At 30.6% G+C, this 25,037-nt stretch overlaps 1 protein-coding gene across 4 annotated transcripts; it reads right to left on the bottom strand.

The window, feature by feature from the left end:
- Positions 1-1,953: 1,953 nt before the first annotated feature.
- Positions 1,954-23,420, bottom strand: LOC134725142 (E3 ubiquitin-protein ligase MARCHF8-like). Of its 4 annotated transcripts, none has more exons than XM_063588709.1 (5): positions 23,166-23,420; positions 21,614-21,672; positions 17,095-17,269; positions 10,601-10,882; positions 1,954-4,230 (listed from the first exon to the last, which is right to left on the bottom strand). In XM_063588709.1, exons 2-5 carry the CDS (start codon positions 21,619-21,621, stop codon positions 3,835-3,837), a joined length of 861 nt encoding a protein of 286 aa, XP_063444779.1. In that variant the 5' UTR covers positions 21,622-21,672; positions 23,166-23,420; the 3' UTR covers positions 1,954-3,834. The 4 variants fall into 4 exon arrangements, with proteins under 4 accessions (XP_063444779.1, XP_063444778.1, XP_063444780.1 ...); XM_063588708.1 differs by having other exon boundaries at positions 21,614-21,689; positions 23,166-23,418; XM_063588710.1 differs by lacking the exon at positions 21,614-21,672 and having other exon boundaries at positions 23,166-23,409.
- Between the last annotated feature and the right edge of the window lie 1,617 nt (positions 23,421-25,037).

Here is a 25,037-nt window from a genome sequence, read left to right as displayed (position 1 = left end):
TCAGATTCGCCTGATACAGATAACTAACAGAAATGAACAGCAGGACACCATAACATCCTCTACTACCATTACCAGGCATAAAAAAATAACAGCGACAGATCTACATTAAATCAAGTAAGTTACTTTATTTACAAAAGTCTTAGAATAGTGAATGGAAACAGGGAATGTGGCAAAAAGACAACCCAATGAGAGAGCAGAAAATATCAACAGGCCACAAATGTGTCATAGTTCACCTAACAGAGAAGCAAATTTAACTAGTACTGTAAATTCAGAAATTATTGGGTGCATTTATTTTTGGAATTTTGTCGTTTTAGATTAAAATGCAATTTTAATTTTTGCAATAATGAGAAAAATCCTGTTTAATTCATATAAAAGTTTCAAAATGAGAGTTCAAATTATTGAGATTAAAACCCTGTTGCATTTTTGAAATAATAAAAACATCACAATAATTTCTGAATTTACAGTACAAAATAAGTTATATCTATACATGGATGGGACTGATAAATTCACAACTGGCTTTTGTTTCTCAACCTAGATATACGGTTATAACAATAAATAAATTAAAAGTATACATTATATTTATATTTTTGGTCAACATAAATAAAATTTAAAAAAAATTCTCTAATAATTCATATACCATCTTAATTCAACTATAAGCATAAATAAAAATAACTGATATGTTTAAAAAATTAATGGAATGTTTTCAAATCAAAATTACAGGAATGAGATTCATAAATGAAACCGTTAAAGATTGGTACGGGAAAAAACGTAAGCATGCTTTACAAAGAAGTATGGACCAAATGAACTTATATCAATATTGCAACCTGTTCAAGGGAACCAAAATGGCTCACTTAGTACATGAAATTATCAATTGCAACCATTATTTATAACCAATTTACTTTTTATGTCACTCTTTTAGAAAAAAACCACAACATTCACTTATTCTGTTGGTTCATAACGTTTAATTTTCACAGAATTACTGGACTCCCCCTTTTTTTTACCTTTAATAGTATGGTATTTTTGTTTGACATTTTTCTCCCGTAATCGACTAAATCCCAATCCCAAAAGGCATTATAAATAAAGTAAATACATTTGAATTGAATCAAATGCAACAGACCCGTAGCCAGGAATTTACAAGGGTGGGTTGGTTGGACTCAACAACTTGAATTTAACAGTCACAATTCGAACAGAACATTGACTTTAACAGTGCTTATTTGTTTTCAAGAGGGGGGGGGGGGGTCATCTGAACCCCCTAGCTACGGGTATGTGCAAGAATCATTTATCAACAACTTTTAATGTAAGAGAAATTAAATTTGATCTGAAACTAAATACACATATTTAGAGCACCTTTAAATAAAATTTTAGCATGACAATGTCCAATGACGTTATATTTATCTGATATGAATAATAAATGAGATCCATTTGTAAGTAAGATTTCAAAAGTGCCATCATTGAGTTTAATGTACAGTTTATCACAGAAAGCTGATTTACTGCTTATTTGCCATTCCACAAAAAATAGTACACTATATTGTAAGTATTGACAAGCCATTTTATTCAATGTTTAATAGAACATTTACAGAATACTATATATAATCTTTTTATTCATCTTTTTAAATTGTGAAGGGGCCTTGGTGGCACAGTGGTCTAAGTAGTCAAACTACTAAAACACCAAGCAGCAAGTCAACATTGAGGTTATGAGTTCAAATCCCATACAGAGCAAGACGCTGACTGTGCACTTAACTCCAATCTTAATTGACTAGGATTGTTTGCTTTCCGACCAAAGGAAGGTGGTTCCCTCTGGGAACATCAGCTTGTTCCCCCAATAAATACTGTCCACCACAAAATAACACAAGTGTTGCAAGGGGAATTAAACACCAATCAATCTATAAAACTTAAAGTTATGGGGACCATTTCAAAATGTTTCAAGACTGGGTTTGTAGAATTATAAAACTCTTATGTTTTTAAATATTTTATATACAGTATATGGATATCAGTAATTAGAATAACATTCTATTTCTAAGACACCATACAGACTGATAGTGTGTTTATTTTGTAATGCCATATAAGGTTAACAATATAGTTTACATATATTCAAAAATTAATGCAATTATTTCATCTATGACAAAAATTCATGATTACATTGTTTAAAACTCACATTTTTGTTCAACAACAGAATAATACACATTTCAAAAATAGATCTTTTCCAAACACTGAAACCCATTTATTTATCATAACAATTCTTATTACATTTCACAAATGTGTGCATTATAATCTTGGCAGGATGTTGAAAAATAAAAATCATATGGAATTCAACAATCTTGAAATATGACGGCATCATTTATTGGTTACAGAGATCAAAGTGCCCACCAATAAAAAAGTGGCAAATTTCACTATCTGACTCATAAAACCAAGTCATTTCACAACTGTTTAAATCAAGTTTTGATACAATTCAATTCTATAGAATGTACTACATATTGTACTAAAAATGAAAGAGATCTGCAAGAGGTTCTGTGATCAAATTTATTAATTACAGCTAAAAATTTTATCACAGGCATTTTAAGACTAGAATAACGTGTTTTGCAAAATGCAATTTGTAAATTTTTCGTTCATGATAGCACATGATGATTATGTTATTTTGTAAATATTATTCACAAGTATAAAGAAAGAATATCACATATTATAAATATGATTTGCAGTACAACATATCCAAGCTATTTACATTTATGTATTTTAAATATGGTTAGGTTATAAGTTATGGGGGCCATGTTTGATTTCAGAATGACATCAAAATACAAATATGTATAATTAAAATTTTGTTAGACTGGCCAAAAAAAAGAGGGGCCTGATGGATTAGCATATTTTCGCTATCGTGATTGGTTTTTCTACAATTTTTTTTTCATATTTTCATGATCCATGATCATGGAAATTTATTTTCTGTGAATCGTGATTGACCAAAAAATCTACTCGTGAATTGTGATGAGACCCCCCCCACAGGCCCCTCAAAAAACTGTTACCAATGCATGTTACTTCATTATGTAAAACAGTTACCAAGATTAAGTTGTTTACATGAACATCATTTTAATTTCCACTGTAGACAAAATCTAAAGTGGATTTCATTTCGTCACCAAATTTACATTGTTAGGTCCATATTGATATTTCAATTGTTCAATTAGCTTGAAGTTAGTGATTCCAGACAATATCATTTCTCAGTTTCAGCCATTCAGAAACAATCTATGACCATCTTGAATTTTGGTTTGTATGAAAATCAGCTTAATTTGATCAAATGGTTCTTAAATAGCTGTAATTAAATATTAAGCCTACATTGATGAAGTTATCATAAAGACCTTCAGGCCGAGTAGCTGTAAATGTATATTTATATCAAGTGAATAAGTTTGTCAATGATACTTGTGATAACAAGTACAACATGTACAAATAGCACTATATGTATGTGTAATTATTCGGAGCTTATAAAGAATAAATAGTCTCTACTTTGATATTTATACAAAAAAAATAGTTTGAAAAAAGGACCCCACGTATCAAGTCATCTAAAAAAGACAAAAGTTGTGTGAAAAATATTTCTGGATACTTGAACAAAATTATATCACCTAGTCAATGCAATTTCTCAAAGGTATAATACATTAGTGTGGCATAGTAATGTTTTACAGTAATACAACATATTTTAACATCATAATCAAGTTTAAATTGTTTCTAACAGATAATTCTGTCACACTAGATGCATTGCATTAACAAATTTTCAAGGCATTTTTGGTTCATACCTGAACAACTATATGCAACATAATATAAATTATACATGGATTTTTTTTTATAAATTTATCACAGAGAATCTATTTCAAATCCCAAATTGCTGACCCCATGATCTTCATCTGGGATTTTCTTCTTGATCACAGCTAATTCGATGAATTTGATCCTTTCCTCATCTGTCAAATTTTCAATATGAATAATTCTATTATACGATCGCCACTTTTGACAGTATCGTAAATACATTTTACACTGAACGTACATAAACACAAGGCCGCCAAAAAATCCAATTGCAACAACAATTAACTTGGTCCAGAACGGCCAGTTTAATGCACCCATTTCTACTTCTTCTGTTGTTCTGTCTATTAATACATAAAGAGACCAAATAACACAGGTAATAGCTATTACATGGAATGTTACCGAACATGTAATCTTCCTTTTCTCCACACGGGACATCTGTAATCTCTCCCACTGAAAAAGACAAAAAGAACACAAATTAGTAAACATGAAGAGTAATCAATTCAATATGAACAAAAGGCATTTCAATTGATATTTTATAGGGTGTCTTTCTATGTTGTGATGTTACACTATTGTTTCAGGTAAGGGTGAAGGTTGGTACCTATTAAAATGTTGAAACCATCTGCATTTGTTTGCACCTGTTATAAGTCAGGAACTTCAGGCACAGTGTTTGATATTTGTTGATGTGGTTCATACCTGGTTCTCCTTTTTCATATAGATTAAACCATTGGTTTTCCTTTTTGGGCCCTTTATAGCTTGCTCTTCAGTGTATGAGCCAAGTTTCTATGTTGAAGGCAATTCTTTGACCTATAATGGTTTACTTAAACAAATTGTGACTTGAATGGAGAGTTGTCTCATTGGCGCTCATACCTCTTTTTCTTATATCTATATTATATTTGTGGATAAATTATTATTTGAGCCATATCAATTTATTTTCATGGATTTCATGGGAATAGTAGAATCATCAAATTAAATGTTCAATGAATTACTAAATTTTTGAACAGTTGTATGCCAGAATTATGACAATGTAAGTTTTCCTAATTTTAAAAACGGAAAATTGGTACTCATAAAAACTTTTAATGAATTCATAGTATTTCTTAATAAAACCAAGTCTCAAGGTCAGGCTGCCGTCTGTAAACGTTCTTATTATCGCAGCATACATTAGGATTAGTACAAAAGCCTTTAAACAAGGAATTAATTGATTCTCCAATAGTTTTGTATTCAACAAATGTATGATGAAAAATAACCCACCTAAATAGGGTTAGCCATGCACACATACGATGAATTTTTTTTACAATTTGCAAAAAAATATCATTAACAAGATGAAATTAAAGGAAAAGTCTTTGTTTTTCATATATTATAAAACTGTCATCCAACCTTTTAAAAAAATATTATAAGATAACAAAATCAATAGGAGATAAGGTCAAAATAACTAGACTGTACATGACTTAAAAGTTGTGAAAAATAGAAGTAAACAATATTGATTAAGATTACAAACTGTAAAAAGTTCAATATTTTATTTCTGAAAAGATTAAAGGGATTATATTGACTCTTTAATTGTTTACCTTTTATCTTCTATATAGATTTTATTTTAAAGTGCCTGTAAATATGTACATATATATTATCACCAAAAAAATCCATAAAAGGTCAAAAAAGGGTTTAAGTAGTCTGATTTTAAACCAAGACAACAATATTCAGAAATATATCACAGATTGACATTTGTACAAACTTTTTATAAATGTAGGTCTTCAATATCAATCAAATATATACTAAATGTTCTTATAATTGCAATTTACTAATCAATATTATATTATAAGTGCATTTTAACCCTTTCCTCCATTGAAATTTTTTTTGCATACTTGATTCGCATAGGATTTTTTTAACACAATGCTGAACATATGCTTTAAAGTATTAAGGCATTGCTAAAAACAACTATTTCATCAAATAAATTTAAGTCTGATATTCCTATGATATTCCTTTCCATATTGGATACAAATTTTAATAAGTCTACTGCAGACACTTTGCAGTCAAAGTGTTTCAACTGAGGTACTACACAGGCGTCATTATAGAGTAAGGGGGTGGTGTCAAAAGGTGTCATTAAGGAGGAAAGGGTTAAAAAGAAATGTGGTTAGTTTTTTGGCTAAATGTTAACCCCTCCCCCTTTTAATAAGTAAACTGAGTTTTCCAAATCTTTTTTTTAAACCATGTGGTCAGTTAGGACCATCAGTCTACAAATCTTGCAGAAGATCATTGCTATCAACTATTTGAAGGTTGATAAACTAATCATCTTAGTCAATTTAGATTGAAGCTCAGTGCACCTGCTTCAAGCAAGATTTTAATTCATAACTTCAGTGTTGCACGGCTGGCTAGTGATATAGTAATTTGACTACTTAGATCACTTGCCCACCGAGGGCCCTTACTATCAGGAACTTTACTTAATACCAGTCAGCCTTTAAGAATAAAACCACCACAAATGGTTAGCTGGACATCAGCACAAGCACCAATATAATACCAGATTTGATGTGGTCAAGATTAAGCCAGTTTTCAAGGAATATTGATAAAATACAAAAGAAATAGCAAGGACTAGCAAGAGGTAATTTCTATTTTACATGCTAAAATAGCTATATTGAATTTTTCATGGCCACTAAAGTGCCCAGTTGCAAGATATATAAAATTGGTGTGAACAATTCCAACGAAAAAGAGAGCATTTTGTATAATTTGATTATTGTATAAATGTGTCATCTAAAAATTTGAGAACTTATTCTAACAAAGCCTAGGCTAACGTTTGCTTTTGCTGAAAAGAATGTTTTGAGGATATCCCTCCTGTGCAGTAGGCTAACAATGTTTTGAACTTATCCCTTCTGTGAAGAAGGCTGGCAAATTTAGTTTTGAGAATATCCCTCCTTTGCAGAAGCTATAATTGTTTTGTATGAAACTTCTGTGAATATCCATATTATACATGATATATTGCAATACGTGTTAATGATAAAAACCGAAATCAATACCTCGAATAGAAGAAACTACCTGTAAACAAATCAGATAGAATATATAATATATAACCTTTGAATCAAAAATCAATAGTCTGGCCATGAAAAATTTATATAACCTCAGATACTTAAAACGTGAGATTGAAATAAAATTCTTTAAATGTCATTTGAAGAAATTCATGATACTTTCCAAGAAATAATTATATTCATTATTTGATAGGGTTACATCCAATTTATTACTTATATTTCTATGTTCTAATTTTTGAACTATTTCTGTCTTAATGCATTTACTACACTCCTCACCATCTTCTGTAAAAGCAATACTTATAATTTGATGAAAATAGTTTGTGTTCAGGGGAAAAAAATATAGTTATTAATGAAAGGAAAACAAGTTAAAGGATATTCACAGCAAGATCATACCCATTAAAACCCATTCACGTTTATACTGTAAATATGACTGTGTGGGTATACTCGTGATTTTCCATATGTACTGAGTCTGCCATTAAGACAATAATGCCATATTTAGATCTTTTTAAGTAATTGTAGCTACAGGTATATAACGTTTTGTCTGGTAAAATTGTGAAATAAGAGTTCAATGAAATATTTAAAAAAAAATATATATAAATCAATAAATTAGGTTTCTAATGGATATTCTCAAGTAAAAACAATTGGATTGTCTCATTGGTAATGATCTTGTTTTCTTCATATCTGAAAATAAAATTCTCAAAAAGGAATGGCATTCAAAAAAGAAATTTTAAAGAAAATTTATTTCACAGATCTACCTTACTTTGTAAAGGAATGGAATTATCTTGCTACCCTAATATCCCTTAATCCTTACCCCAATTGACACAAGAGCTATACTGAAGTCATCCTTAAAATATTGGAAAGTCAGCTTGGAAGTGACAGGAAGACCACAAAAAAAATCATAAAATAACAAAAAGTTTAAGTATCTATTAACTAGGTCAGACTGTTCAACTTTTCGTTGTGTCTACCTCTGTCGTTAGAACATGATAACACATTTTTTTTTAATTTGACGCATGTATATGTTATTGGCATTAAGTGAAATTAGACATTAAGCTTAAATCCTAGACTATGGTCAATGATATAGAAAAATTGAGGCTTTGATAGTCATTTTCCAAAAATGTACAGGATTACATTTTATTTTCAACAAACAAGTTCAAATGTAGATTGTAGGCAATAGTGTGTAGTTACTGGTACATTTGTATATGGTTTTTTTAAAATGACTATCATTTGACAATTTGTGAATTTATTCTCTTTGAAATAAAATTCAGATAAAATTGTTTATCTTAAAATGACCTCTCTTTCTGAGAATTTTAGTTTCTGAATTAATATAAAATTAAGGAAATGTGATATGATTATGAGATAACTGTTCTGTTTTTAAATCTCCATTATCAGCAGAATTTTCATACTAGCTTCAATTACTACCACAAGACCTAAAAAGAGTATATCTGTCCAAAAACAGTACAGTTCCAAATAGATCAATCAGTTAACTTAATTTTCATACAATTTCACATGCAAAATGAAATGAAATCTAAAAGTTAATGCTAAGTTTATAGACTCTCTAAAATAGAAAGTTCTAATTCTAAACTAAATTCGACATGTTTTAACTATTAATCACAGTCTTAATAGAGAAACTTAACATTGACCAATGAACCTTGAAAATGAGGTTAAAGTCAGATGAACCATGCCAGACAGACATGTACACCTTACAATCAATACGGACTTCACCAAAAGAACTTAACCTTGTTCATTGATCAATGAAATGAGGTCATGGTCAAATGAGAACTGTCTGACAGACATCAGGACTTGCAAAGTATGCACATACTAAATATAGTAATCCTTTAATTAACATAACAAAAAATTTGAACTTTTTTTTCAAGTAGTCATTGAACAATGAAAATGAGGTCAAGGATTTATGCCAGATGGAAACTTTGTAACATAAGGCATCTATATACAAAGTATGAAGAATCCAGGTAGGTTTCTAGCTTCTAAAATATAAAGTTTTTAAGAAGTTAGCTTACACTGCTACCGCCGTAAGATCACTATCCTTATACATTAGCTGTCTGCAACAAAAGTTGCAGACTCAACAAAAATGGGAATGTAATTTGTAGAAATAACAATCAAAATTAAACATAGACCACTAAAAAACTAAAATCCAAATAAGCCAATAAACACAAGGTGATGAATGTGTATGTCTAGAAGACTCCATAAAAAGGTGTGAAAGACTCTAACAGTGACATTCAAATAAATATGACATCAGCAAATTCTCAAAAGACAAAAACAAAACACAAGTTTCAAGGTTAGACTGTTTTTTTTTGTCTCAGATCTCGATATAGACTTCAGTCATGTTATATCATATAAAAGTAAGCCATTTTTGGATCAGCAAATAGAATCAACACTTTAACCCTTTCCTCCATAATGACGCTTTTTGACGCCACCCCCTTTACTCCATAATGACCCCTGTGTAGTACCTTAGTTGAAAGGCTTTGACTACAAAGTGTCTGCAGTAGACTTAATAAAATTTGTATCCAATATGAAAAGAAATATCATAGGAATATCCAACTTAAATTTATTTGATGAAATATTTGTTTTTTGCAATGCATTAATACTTAAAAGCATATTTTCAGCATTTTATTGAAAAATCCTATGCGAATCAAGTATGCAAAACAAAAATTACAATGGAGGAAAGGGTTAATTAATTCATCAACTGCATGAAATATCAACTAATTGTACTGGGAACAACACTGCATGAAATATCAGCTAATGTCCTCTATATAAGCATAGGTTAACAGGCAGAGGAGGTTGAATAGAAAAGTGTTAAATTATTCAATATCCTTAATTCAACTATAAGAAAGAGGGGTGGTCCGAGGTCCGAAATCAAGGGCTTAAAAACGTGAAATCCCAAAGTCCCCAATTTAAAGAAATTCAAATCCTAACATCCCAAAATTCGAAGAAAGAATTCCCGTACCCGGATATCTTGAGCTCAAAAACACCTGATCCTGATGTCCCCTAAAAAGGTCCTGCACCCCCTCAAGAAAGGTCAGGGAGATGAAGAGAAGTTGTCATGTAATACAACCTTTTTTTAACCTTCACATTGAAATGTTCTCTTTTTTAGAACTCCCTTATGAGACACAGCGTCGATCAATGGTGAGAACTGTGAGTTATGAAAGACACAATAAAGTTTAACGTAATTAAAACTATTGAATTATTCAATGCTCAAGTTTCACATCATCAAAATCATTGGATAAACAAAATATCAAATCAAAATGTACAATTAATTCAAACCTGGAATATTGAAAAGCAATTAAATCAGTTATTTTGGAATTCCAGCAGACAAAAACCCACTATATAAAACAATATTATATAATAAATATCACAGAATGCCTGCAACTATTGAAAGCCATTCATTTTGCATCAAATCGAGAGAAAAAAGTTAATATTATAATGTGTGCATTTGTGTCTACAGTTGTTTCACAAAGGGACAATGCTAAATCAATTAATGCCATTTAAAAAATTTATTCCACATAAAAATAACCCAATTGGTTTTATATATAGTTTTCCTTATTTAACTATATTGATATACAATGTACGTCATAAGAATGAACTGTCCTAGACGGGTGGATCATAAAGAATACAAAAGAAAATAGTATGGATATTGTTCTAATTAAACATGTAATTTTGGGTTCTCAATGCTCTTCAAATTCAAACTTTTTTTCTTAGTGCGTCACTGACGAGTCTTTTGCAGACTGAGAGAAAATGTGTGTGGCATACATAATTTCAATCCTGGTATCTATGATGAGTTTACATAAACTTACTTTAGGAAAAGGTTTTAGCTTTGTTGTCATTTTATAGTGAAAGTGACACAGTTCACACGATCTCTTGTCCGAATTTTTCAACCATTTCTGAAGACATGCTTGGTGAACAAATTTCATGCTCCCAGCACAAAGGCACGGTGATATCATTGGTGAGGTTGTATCATATTCAGACACATCACAATGACATATTCTACATGTATCTCCAGTCGAGGATGTCATCGATAGTCTAGTTTCACATCGTTCTGTAGCTTTCGGTGTAGGTGAATTTGCATGATGCGTTTCCTGAAAGAGAAAGAGAAGACATTTAAAAAATCATATCAGTTTCATCCTTGATTAGAGATTGACAAACCAAATTTCTTCAAACTCAAACTTAAATTTCTTACCATTAAAAGTCATGAAAATTGGTTTATAAACAAAATTGGAATACTGTGGATTCATTAATATTCGTTGGATACCAATTTTCGTGGATTTTGTGGGTCCAGGTAAACCACGAAATTAAATGTTCAACGAATGACAAATTTTCTATAAGCTTGTATGGAGACTACGGCAAAACCATGAAATCAAATATCCACGAACATGTAAGTTTTCTTTAATCCACGAAAATTGGTACCCACGAAAATAAATGAATCCACAGTAATTAGGTTTTACATGGGATAACGTCAATCAAAATACCAGTAGTAGGTCATTAGTTTTCTTGTTTCCAAGAATTGTTTTACATTTGTCATTCTGTGGCCGTTTAAGGCTTGTTAATTTAGTGGTATGGGTTTTGTTCATCATTGAAGGCTGTATGGTGACCTATAGTTGCTGACTTCCATTTCACTTGGTCTCTGGTGGAGATATGTCTAATTGGCTACTAGAACATACTATATCTTCTTTTTGTATAGCAGAGGCATTTTATTTTTAACTCTTGACAATTAATGTACAGAATAAAGGTAAACATGAGAAAAAAGAAAATTATGACGTCCAAAAAAATAATAGAAAAAATAGACAGAATTTTTGTGTAATTTGGTCTCAATTGTGCGTTATCACATCTTCATTTATTTATATAAAATAATTCAAAATACAGAAATGAAGGATCCCCCTTCTAGACCCTTATTATTTGAAATGTATCTCAAATAAACATTTACCCCTGTTTACAATGCCTTACCTTTGTTTCAAGAATAGTTTCTGAAGAATCCATAAGATATTTATAATGCATAAATCCAAAATTATATCATTCCAAAAAAAGATCAACATACAAAAATATTTCTTTATATTAATGACTCAGACTAAATTGATTAATGTTTGGAATTCCTTTTTAAAGCAAAAAAAAAAGAATGACGATTATCATGAAAAATAATTTCTGATATTGTATTTCAATACAAATCTCAGTTGCATGCCAAAACATGCTCACAGTTTCACACCTACTTATATTAAAAAAACACAATAGAGCAAATGACCAATACAATTAACACATCTTGTTTGTTTATTTCAATCTATAATTTAAAATACATTAGAATTTGGACAAATTGCATCTTTGTCTACTTTAATAACAGTACACATAAAACATAGTTCGTTACCAGAAAAAAAACCCACTATAAAATATAATTCAATCAGTCTGCTCTTTTACAAAAATTCAAAATAGATTTCCTAATCAAACGGCAAAATCAAAAGCTCAAACACTTCAAGCTAATGAAAGTACTCTTTGTTAAAGAAGTTTACAAAAAAATGCAAATGTAAAAATATATTTATTTTGTATCATTTAAAAATAAACCATCAAATGTATCTATTGATCTTTTTTTAATAAAAGCACTTATAATACAACAGGCTTTTGACATTTCAAAACTATAAACCTTACAAATAAAACTTCAATTTCACTGAAAATAAATTTAATGCACAATTTAACTAGCATGCATATTTAAAATGTTTACATTTGCATTAGGGGAAAATATACATCCCAGGCAAAATAAACTTGAATTTCATTATAATAAATCAATGCAATTTGTTAACATGACAATAGATCTGTTTCATATCATTTTTGAAAGAAAAAAACTTAAAATTGATCATTCATGATAACATTTTCACTTATAAAAGTCTACAACCAATAAATTTTTATTGTACATTTTATCAGAACTATTACTTTCATACAAAATGTCCTTGTTTTTTTTTTCTTTTGAAATGATAAGCCTGTTTTTATATAGTGCTGTTTTTTCAAATGTTACAAAATAGATAAATTTATGCATTTATTTATTCAAAGATTTTTTAAGAAAATTTGCACTTCATTAAATGCTAGCATGGATTTGTGTTTTAAACCAGTAAACACCACTTTCAATACCATGGTACAATTGTATAAACCTTTCACATTAGGAATAAACAACTTCACAAGGATGTAAAAACTAACATATATACGTCCTTGGAATAGATGATGCAAAACATTGACTTTTAAAAATGTTTTTGTTATAAAATGTCTATTGCAAAAATGTTTTTTTTTATAAAAATGTCTTTTGCAAAAGAGTTTTTGGAAAGCATTCACTGGTAATCATTTTGATAATCCTAAAGAAAAAAAGAGGAAATTTGTATGAGATAGTAACCCACACTCACAAATCAGCAAAAATAACCATAAAGGGATCATAACAGGGTGTTAAATGAGGAGAAAGTGATCATTCTATATGTCTATAAAATCTAGTCTTTATCATGCTGGTGAACAAATACATGAAATATGTACTAGCATGTTTAAGAGAATATCATATGTCTTTTTCAATATCACATCCATATCAAACCTGAGACACCAATATAATCCCAAGAACTCTGCTCGAGGGATTATATAGGCTGAGGGCTGATATGGTGTCACAATATCAGCCCTCAACCTATATAATCCCTTTAGCAGAGCTCTTGTGGTGGGTGTGTGACATTGAAAAAGCCATATCATATATGCTTATTTGGGCCCCTTTTTGGCCCCTAATTCCTAAACTGTTCAAACCTCAACTCCCAAATTCAATCCCAACCATCCTTTTGTGGTCATAAACCTTGTGTTTAAATTTCATTGATTTCTATTTACATACACTAAAGTTATTGTGCGAAAACCAAGAATAATGCTTATTTGGGCCCTTTTTTATCCCCTAATTCCAAAACAGTTGAAACCAAAACTCCCAAAATCAATCCAAACCTTCCTTATGTGGTCATAAACCTTATGTAAAAATTTCATAGATTTCTATATACTTCAACTAAAATTATGGTGCAAAAACCAAGAAAATGCTTATTTGGGCCCTTTTTGGCCCCTTATTCCTAAAATGTTGGGACCAAAGCAGAGTTAGAGTGCGAAAACTAAAAGTATTCGGACAACACAGAAGAGGACAACGCCAACGTGATACCAAGCAGTGAAAAGAGCAGGCAAATGCCGCTACAAGGCAGCACTCGCACCCGAAAAGTGGAAAGGGATTAATATAATTAATTGTTCGCCTTGAAAGGGTTAAATAAAAAATCAACTGAGCAAAAATAAGATCTGCTGCAGGTACTTAATAATGGATTGGATAACTTTTCTTATTTTGTTTTCATAGCATCTATGAACTTTATTTTAAGTGTTGATATTTACCAAAGACTTGGTATCATATTTGCTAGCCAAAGGATTGGCTCGTAACCCTTGGCTAGCGAAGATGGCTTGGTATAAGAACATGATATATTCCGAATTAAAGGGAAAGGGGATAAAATACTAAAATGTAAAAGTCTGCAGGTAAAAATATCCTCTACTATTCTTATTCTGTCTTTTAATTCTTCTGTATTATCTACTCATACTATTCTTCTTACATTTTACTGGTATTTATCATTTTATTCAGGATTTTAATATTTTTCAAAAAGAATTAAAGTTTGAGAATTTTTTTTTATAATTCTGCACCAAAAATGAAATTGACAAGGGGGAAACTTTTTATATATTCCTAAGATCAATTCAGATATTGAAAAAAATAATTTTTAAAATCTCTTGTTTAAATATTTTGCATTTGATACTAATCCCCTATTTTAAAACTTTGACATATATAGTTGTCACTGATGGTGCATATTTAGAATTACACAGACATCTACAATAATTCCTGTAATGATTGGTTTGTTACATATATTGATCACAAAAACAATATTAATAGTGATTGATCTACCCACAGTCTTTGTTCTTTCCTTATTTCTCTATCAATACATTGTTAATAGCAGTAATCTCATACAAATACAAAATTTCAATCAAAGAGTTTGATAGCTATGAGAGGAAAAGAAGATACTTAAAAAGGATGATAGGATAACCATAAAATTTTGATAGTAAGACTGACCCACACGGTCACCAACCTGACGACTCTGAAGTAATAGACCCTATAACATACTTTGGTTATTTTCTGACATATTTAGCTTATATCAAATATTGTCTTTTTTTTTTACATCTTGACATTTAGCAACCGACAACCAAATGGTCCAATCAATTAATCTAGTTTTATTCAATTCAAAATGCTATAACTCACGAAAAACAAAGAAAGTGAACATATTTGCATACATGCACTTTATTTGAACTTAGATGGCTTGTTTTCTTATTGGCAATTATACCACATCTTCTTATTTTTATATAGTTGAAGCTTATTCAGACCACAGGTCAAACATTCACAAGAATTTGGTGAACTTTGAATTAATTTCATCCCTCATTTAAGCAAGTTTCATTTTCCAATGCTAAAGCAAGTACCTACCATATAATATCATTGACTTACATGTGTCATCAGTGGTTTCCCAAAACAAAACTCATCACAAACTTTCGCAATTATTGATCCTGCTGTCAGGGAAACAGCACTCTGAAGTACATGTTTGTTTCAGTGCATTTGTTGAGGCGATATCTTAAATACAACGTTTGTAATTGTTCAAGTCTAGTGAAGACTGAAGTTGTAAAAATGTGAAGGTCCATTTAAAATGCTTTTAGGAGTGACAAAAATCCATTTACACATTATGAAATTTAGTAAAAATCATTATTTTGAACATGTAGCCAATGACATTGAATCATAAAGTCTGGCTTAATCTCTGATACATGAATATAATAACACAAAGATTATAGAAAATCTGTGATATATCATAAGGCAAAAATTTGTAAGGGTTCCCAGAAACCCAGTGTCACGCCTACTTTTGATTTTAGTCACAGGTTCAACAAAAATGAGGAAAAAATTTAATAAAATGTTCCTCTAGATACTATATTTTGATTGTAAGTAGCTTCTATCAAAGTTTCTTAAAAATCCAGGATAGTTTATGAATCAAAAAAATGTTTTAAAAACTTTAACTGCAGACGACTGAATGTAGGATCGCTATGTCTAGCTTTTTCGACAAAAGTCTAGGCTCGACAAAAATCATGGAATCTGTTAGTGCTATTTTTCATGAAAAATATTTCAAAGGTCTTAAATTCATAATTACATTTTTGTTTTGTGCATTTCAAGATTTATCTGTTGATCCTTAATTTTAACCTTAAATTAAATCAAAACACCTCCAGTTAGTTTCGAAAGGCAGGTGTTTTTCAGTATATTCTATCCTTCACAGATATGAAGCTTAGGACTTATACTGTGACCATTAATTTTTCCAAAGTGATATATGATATTTTCACAGGAATTCATCATATTGTCCATTTATCTCTCAAAATTGAGAATGATGGATATCTTAGTTCAGTCATATTGAATCAATACAATATTTGTTTATCTTTATTTTATTATCAAAATATGCCTACAGGAGGCAAGTAATTATAAATGCACTTGAACATTTGATATAGCTATCAATGGAAATGGAAGACTGTCAGTTTTATTGTTTTTGTTAAAATCATTGTTTATTCTTAAAATAATTAAACTGAGCATGCATATCTTATATCCATTACTGTATAATAAAACAAAGTTTTCGTATTTACAAAAGACAACAAGTCCTCAGACTATCTAGGAGGGTCTTATTAAAAGGTTTCACCAAGAGAGAGAATAATTTGCAAAAAGTGCAGAAGAAAGGGCTAAAAAAATACTAGACAAAATCTACAAACTACAAAAACTTGAAAAAGAATTATGGTAATCAGAAGTTATACTAGAATATTCATAACTTTCTTACTGTGGATTTGTATATATATTCAGACACGAGATATCATTTTTTGTGGATTTCTGTGTTAACGGTAAATCGTGAACTTAAATGTTCAACTAAGAACAAATTTTCTATAGGCTTAAATGCAGATTTGGTAAAATCAACCAATCAAAAATCAATGAAAGGCCATTTTTCCTCAATCCACCAAAATTGGTACCCACGAAAATAAAAGAAGCCATGGTAAAAGTATTGCTAATTTTCATAACATGAAATGATCAATACTTATTATTACAACAAAATTCACAATGAAAATCTATATGTCTGTATTTTCAAACAAATTCTATGGAGAAGTAATACTCAAATATTCATGACTTCACTAAAACTGTCTAAATGGGAAGGAAATGGATGTCCTGTTCACTTTCTTATAAGCAGATTTCATGTTTAATTACCTTTGTAGATTCCTTTTTCTTGACAGGAGATGTCTGTGACTTTTCTTTCTTTTTAGAATCTTCCGTACATGAAGCATCATCCCCAATGGGATGAACGGCTATTTGTTGGAACGGCATGGCTGTTTTAGATTCAGCAGTTACATTATCCGAAACTGCAATCACTACATCACCACACCTGTTAATAAAAGTAGAAAATGACCGCATATTCTATCAGACACATATAAAAGAATGAGGCATGGTTCCAGACAATTTGCTATTATATGAGACTACCAGTTTTTCCCAGTTCTTATTATAAATTCACACCTCTTTCACAATAACACTATTTTACTTCTAAGTGATGTCACACTCTTGTTATAAAATGTTTTCCTTAGAGGGTTGTTGTTATTGTTTAACACTTTTTCAAGAATGCTGAGGTAATTAACACTTTGGTGGACTTGTTTACACAAAATTTCATTCAGTAAGGTACCTCACAGTGTTCTTTAAATGTTATTACATATATGCAACTCCATAATTTCACATATCTCCATGAAGTATTTTACGCACCTATATGCATCTCTTTAAATAACAAGTCACAAGTGTTTTCAATCTTTAAATATACCATATAAAAAAAGATGTGTTATGATTGTCAATAAGACATCTCTCCACAAGAGACCAATTGACACAGAAATAAACAATGATCTGACACCATTCAGCCTTCAATAATGAGTAAAACCCATACCTCACTGCCTTGCATGAGTACTAAAAATGTCAGTTTATCTTCTTTACATTACTGTTTAGATACGCAATCAGGCCAAAATCTCTCATAAGTAGCGTTGTCAATGGTTAACAGGTAAACCGGTCGAACGAACAAATACCAAAAATGCAAACCGGTTAACTGGGCATTTTTTCAATTTTAATACATTTGATATAAATTTGTATCGAAATCATCAGATACCGGTAGTTATGTTTTATCTAGAAATTGTCGTCGCAGTAATTAATTTGACAGATCAATTGTCTAGTCTATTGATTGATATTGTTAATCTGAAAAACAGAAAATTAATTAGAACTTGTTCCTCAGCTTGGGGCAAGATCTTAATGAAACATTATAAGAATACAAGTTATTTTAACAATAACTTTAAATCAGTAATAGGATGAAATTTTACGATTTACTTCATTATTTTATTTTTGATCTAATAGTGTGTAGACCTACTTCCAACCTCCGTAGTGTAAGGCTTTAATATACTTTAAACAAAAAGTTAACTGAAATATTGTGAAATGCAAACCAATGTGAACGTACTAAATGTATACGTGATAGCATGAGTAACATGCTTTAAAATCATTTCAAATTGAAACACTCCCCATTAATTTCTGAGACAAGAGAAAAGATAAAAAAATCTGATTCAGACATATTCGTTTCTACGAGATAAAGAAGTTTTTTTTCTTAATTTTTCAATCTGAAGTTTATAAAAACGCCAAAGTTGATACGGTGTATCTGAATATTATAAGTCAAACTTCGCAGGGAATCCTCACAGCCAAGCCTTATAATGCTTAAGGACATCTTCAATTCAAAAAACCTAAATTTATGACTTGGATGAAAGGTTGTCACATTGACACTCACACAACATCTTTGAGCTATGTGTAGAGTACTAAAGATATAAGGCTTTGAAACACCAACTTAAACCACCGGTTAACCGGTTAATCGGTCGAACAATAATCCGATTCAATAGTGTACGATTTAACAACACTTCTCATAAGAGATCTCAAATAAATGGTGTTGTGAATTTGTCTACATGTCCATTTGTATAAGGAAATAAATATAAAAAAATCAAAGTCAGATTCATTGTAAAGTATTAAATGTATACATGTATGGGCTTTGTTCATAATTAAAGGCTGTACAGTGACCTATAGTTGTTAATTTCTATGTCACTTGGTCTCTTGTGGAGAGAGTTGTCTCAGTTGCAATCATACCACATCTTTTTTATATGTAAATACTTAAATTACAAATTTTGCATAACAATCACAATGTACAAAATTGTACCAATATTTTTATTTAACTCATTAGTTAATGTTATCAATATTATTTGGCAATTGCTATCGATGTATCAACATTTAGCTACATGTAGCTTAGCCCATTCAACTGTTAAAAGAATCTGGGAATTGTTGTTAAGTTTTTCAGTCACGATATTTTATCATCATGCATGAATCCAATTATTTTAGGAATCTGTTTTTAGAGATAAACAATGGTACTGATTAAATTGCTATGATCTTTGAAGAAAACATACAATTTTTTATTTAGTTTTCTGAGAAACAGGAAAATACAGTATCATTAAGGAAAAATAAACCATGGGGTTATTGGTAGTTCAGTGATGTTAAGGCAGCAACCATTTGATTTTCGTGGGGGGGGGGGGGGGGGGGGGGGAGAATAATATTAACAATGTTTAACAAAAACATGAAATGTAGTGTGTTGTGCTCAGGACAGGCACTTCATGGGAGCAGTGTAGAATATAAGAGGGGAAAAAAGTGATTTTTTTTTTGTCACAATTCAAATCAACATCATTACATGAATAAAGTTAGAACTTAGATATAACCATTACTATTTTTCAAAATGCATATTTATTGAATTCAAATGTTTCTATATATCTTATAAGCCAAATTTTATTATTGTTTTCAATCGTGTACAAGTTAATCGGATGTCACTTTAAAGTGTAAAAGACAATATTATTTACTTCGAAAAAGCAATTATGGCTAGTTCACTATTAAAGTTTAGCCGGAGGACCATTATACGATTATTATTGCATAAGATTGGACAATAATAGATATACATATATCAGAATACATGTACTTGGTAAAATTTTATAATTATTTACAAAGAATGATTGTATAATTATTTTTTCAACTGTTAATTCAGCAGTATTCCCCTAGCTTTCAAGATGACTTGGTTGAACTGCAATTTTTGTTAGACATTATATATTTGGAAGAGGTTAAATCCACTATTTACCTATCTTAAACCTTGGGAAGTTCTTTTACATAATAAATTTCAGACTTTATTGGTTTGTGATGTCATCGGTTATAAACCAAACAATCATACATGAGGGGCCTGATGGGTTATTTTCGTTCTTTGTTTTGGCGCATTTTGGCTGTGAATCATGGTGAGTCCCCCCATCAGGCCCTTCATATATAATTTGTCTTTTTCTTGAATGTAAGAAAGTAAAATTGGTTTCAAACAAAAATGAGGGAGCAGATATAGATATCTACATGTATGTTGGCAAGACCTTAGACCCTGTAGTTGAAGCAGTTCTGTCTAACTTGCTGGAGCCATATGTTATAAAATATACTAGGGTGCTAGATTTTCCTTAACTTGCTCTCCTATTTTCATGTCTCTAAATGGCTAACCTAAAGTTTCGTACAGCAATTTCAAAACTGAAGAGTAACAAAATCTCAGAAGGTTTCTATATAAATATATATTATACTAGAAGATGCCTGCAAAATCATGGAAGGGTATAATTGGGCAAGTGGTGAAACAAAGAGTTTTTAAATTTGGCAGGACGTGCATTGACTGAGCATTTCGAAAGCAGTCTCTCAATTTGAGAATTTTCTTAAAAATTGACGTTTTCTGTGGAAAAAAGATTTTTTCAAAGACAAATTTAGTAAGAACATGTATATTATATGATACACATATGTAAGGCAAACAAATGAACAAAATTATCTTAAGACCATATATAAAACTCTTCAAAGAGAAAAGTCTGACAACTCATATTTTTTGTTTGGCCTAAGATTTCATAACAATATTTAAATTATTGATACAATTATCAACTACTTACTATTGAGATACATTGAGAAATGATATATAATGACCATATGTTATGTGTTAATCATTTGACATTAGCATCTGATATAAGTGAATACGTAACAGTGGACCAATTCACCAGGTTTGGGAATTATTAAGGTTTTTCTAACAGTTATTAATCTAAAGAATTAGTGTTCATTCACTTCAATGTCAACAATGGGTACCACACCAATAGATAATCTTTAGCATAATCACAGAATGTTTCTATACAGATGAAAATACAATGTAAAGAAAAGAAAAGATGAACATAAACAAGCGTCTGGCCAAGTTTCGTACAATCCAGGATAGTTTAAGAAAGTTATTAAAATTTTAAAAACTTTAACCACAGTCAGAGTGAATGTAATGGTTCCTGGCAGAAAAACTAAGTCAATTTATAAGTAAAATACGAAAAAAAAAGAATTTTATTTTTACAAAATTTACTCTTGGATACTATCTTATGAACATAAACAAGCTTCTGTCCAAGTTTGGTAGACATCCAGCATATTTCAAGAAAGTTATTAAAATTTCAAAAAAATTAACCACAGAGTGAATATTTGTGGACGCCGCTGACAAAACAGACGCTGACGAAATGTAGGATCACTATGTCTCACTTTTTTATCTAAAGTTGAAGACTCAACAAAAAGGAATGTTAGTACTTTGGAAAGTGGTGCATCATGTGAAAAAGTGATAATTAGGATATAAAAATGTTCTCACCCCTCCATTTTAAAGTCTCTTATGATTATACTTTGTTTCCTTTTGATCCATCATATTAACTGACAATATAGCATCACTGTTATGAAAACATGCAAGAGTTGTCAGTTTGCATTGACTTAATTGATAAACTTTTTCATTTTCTGTTTGAAAGTATACATTTGGTACGTACTGTCATTTTTATTTTAACTGGTAAATATAAAATTATTCAATTTTCAACAAATCTCATGCAAGCATTATCATAAATATTATAATTAAAAAAAAATTGTGAAGAATATTTTCAAAAATAGTTTTCTGCATTAGAATTTTGTAAATATATAAAAATAAGGATAGAAACTCTACAAGAATTGGTTCTGGCTGCTTAATTAAAATATTGTATCTTGGTACAAAGATATAGAAGATAATTATGTTTTTATAAAGATGTGATGCTGTTTTGACACCCATTTTCAAAGCTGTCAAATTAAATGACACTTTAGTAATATCCAAATCAATAGTTGCAGTCTTATTCTTACTCAGACTGTACTTGAATTTGAGTCAATAAATTGTACATGCTATATGACAAAGTTTGATGGTATAAAATATGACATTGCTTTTCAGCCTCAATTGTGTACATGTATACATTTTGTATGTCTAAGACAAGGCCTAAATTAATATATTGTTTGTTTCCCTGATTCTGACCTTGCCAAGCTACATGTAGGTAGGGATCGAGGGAAATAATTTTTTTTCCTCCAAAAAGCTGGAACAATATAGGTCGATCCAGCAAGCCTGCAAATTGGAAATGAATAAAATAATATTTGACTTAGTTTTGACAATAAAGTTTTGTGGGTCGGGTCGTTTTTGCAGGATCGGTCGGTATTGGGGAAACAAACAATATTTTAGGCTTAAGATGGAAACAAGTGTACATATGATAATTTATACATGGTACATGTATAGACAGGTTCATTGAACCTACCTTTGCTGCACCCTAAGAAATTGACCTGGAGTTCATATTCCACCTTTTGAACTTGTTTACTAATATATTTGATAGGGGAACATTAAGTTTGGATTGAGAAATTGATCGTTGGTTACTTAAAATCCAGTGGCAAATAGTTCATGTCATTGTATGGCATGTATGTTCAGGACAATAAAAAAGTTAACAATAAATTAAATAGGTAGGTCATCATCATCAAGTTAAAAAGACTGTCAAGGATGGAGGTAGGTGGAATTAAAATATCCACTTGAAAATGATATAGTCTCCTGTTGTTTTTTTTATCCCTATTTTCTTTTCAAGGGCATTAATATTCTTAGCCTGCAATAAAATTTCAGTAAATTTCCCTGTTTTCATTGGAACTCAATATAACATATTGGAATCTTGTAAGTAGCATATAGGGTCTTCTTTGTAAAGATTATGATTACCATGATTCTTATCAGATTATATATTAGATATGCATTGCCATTGTCCCATTGTCTGTATTGAAAATTGTCTTTGATCATGTACTGATGTAGTCTAATGTGAAGACAGCGAATACAAATAGTGATACATTTATCCCCCCCCCACCATATGATAGTTTATTACCTGTTTTGAGTTTCAATATCCACTGTGTTAGTGTTGTGGTCAGTTTGGGCAGTAAAACATCACATTCATAGATTTATAGCAGTACAATTTTATTTCATCTAGAAATTTACAGCAATGCATCGTACTTAGCGAGCGAATTGGTCAAAGTCGATATGTCAGCAATTATAAATATATTGAATAATAATATGAAAACTTTCATGAATTATAAGTTCCTTTGTAGTCCAAGTAGTGTTGTATTCTTGAATTCGCACCTGTCTGTTTTGGAAATCAGGTAAGTGGTTTGTCAAAAGGTGAAGGTCGTGACAGTCTGTAGCGCCATCTGCCAGTATATCGACCAATTTCCTTTCAATGGAGCACCGATGTACAACAGTGGATATCACTTTTATCAGAACAACTCGGACAAAGAAGATTCGGACCCATTTAAAGACTATTCGGACCACTTTGAAAGCCAACTCGGACCAACTTTAAATACCAATCCAAAATTTTACCACTCCAAAATTGGGCTTTCAACTATAACGAGCACTCAGTTCTTAACCCCAAATTCTTAACTGACTGAATAATTAATTTTCGATTGATTGATGTAGATGCATGGTTTAAATCAGGGCTTCCCATTTGTTCCTGTTTCATTTTTATTTATGTACAGCTACCAATTCTTCCATACAACAAATAAAGTTGACCAAAAGCATATAGTTTAAGAAAAACAGACCAAACACAAAAACTTTACACTTCAGGAGCAATGCACCGTAAAAATGAGGTCAAGGTCAAATTATACCTGTGCAACAGCCATATGGATCATAAAATATGATATTGCACCAAACATAGTTTATAAACGAATTGCATATACATCTATACAAGTCCTTGTATACATGTAGTATAAGAATAAAGACCAAAACTCAAAAACTTTACTGTGACCACTGAACCATGAAAATTAAGTCAAGGTCAGATGACACCTGCCAGCTAGACATATACACCTTACAATCTTTCTATACACCAGATAAAGTAGACCTATTGCATATAGTAATAAGAAAAACAGACCAAAACTAAAACTTAACTATAGCCACTGCACCATGGAAATGAGGTGAAGGTCATATGACAACTCCCATTTGGACATGTACGCTTTACAGTCCTTCAATACACCAAATATACTAGACCTATTGCTCATAGTATCTGAGATATGGACTTTAACCTTGTTCACTGATCCATGAAATGAGGTTGAGGTCAAGTGAAAACTGTCTGATGGGTATGAGGACCTTGAAAGGTACAAACATACCAAATATAGTTTTCCTTTTACTTATAATAAGAGGTTAGCTTGTTAACTTTTTTCTAAGATCTTACCAGCTAGCATCAAATATTTCAAAATTGAATTAAGATGGCAGAAATAATTAGTAGACAATTCATTAAAGTAAAGTAATAAAACAGGGACTTAACAATAATTGCTATATTTTATATTTCTTAAAAATTATAGTCAAAAACCATATAAATGTAATAAGATGAAGAAAGGGCTCTGATTTCATCCTATTAAACGAATTACCCCTATAATAGTTAAGTGTGCCTGTAAACAACTTGCATATTTGTACAACTCTCTCTACAACATCGTTTCTAAATTGCTAGCCAACCATCTATAATATTACCAATTTAAACAGGGCTTCTAACTACCCTCTCAAAGGAAATGCTTGCCATTTATATGAAAGATTATTGGTAAGAAAGTGGTTCTTTTGATCATTTATGTTTCTTTAAAAATATTAAGCAAATTGCAGTTTCAGTGTATATTTTGTTGATATTTGTGGGTATATCACGCAAAAAGAGTATTTTAGCACAGTAGATCAAAGGTATAGGAAGAGATATTGACCTCAAATGGCAGTCCTCTGTCAT

The sequence above is a fragment of the Mytilus trossulus genome, chromosome 7, assembly GCF_036588685.1.
Source record: "Mytilus trossulus isolate FHL-02 chromosome 7, PNRI_Mtr1.1.1.hap1, whole genome shotgun sequence".
NCBI classification, from domain to species: Eukaryota; Metazoa; Mollusca; class Bivalvia; order Mytilida; family Mytilidae; genus Mytilus; species Mytilus trossulus.
This window is presented reverse-complemented; position numbering and strand designations above follow the sequence as displayed.

What these genes read in the sequence shown, in the direction of transcription:
- LOC134725142 (XM_063588709.1), bottom strand. An exon ending in AGAAAAAGGAATCTACAAAG is followed by an intron (nt 10,883 to 17,094) that starts GTAATTAAACAT and finishes TTTCTCTTTCAG; the next exon opens with GAAACGCATCATGCAAATTC. An exon ending in AGCTAAAACCTTTTCCTAAA is followed by an intron (nt 4,231 to 10,600) that starts GTAAGTTTATGT and finishes TGTCTTTTTCAG; the next exon opens with TGGGAGAGATTACAGATGTC.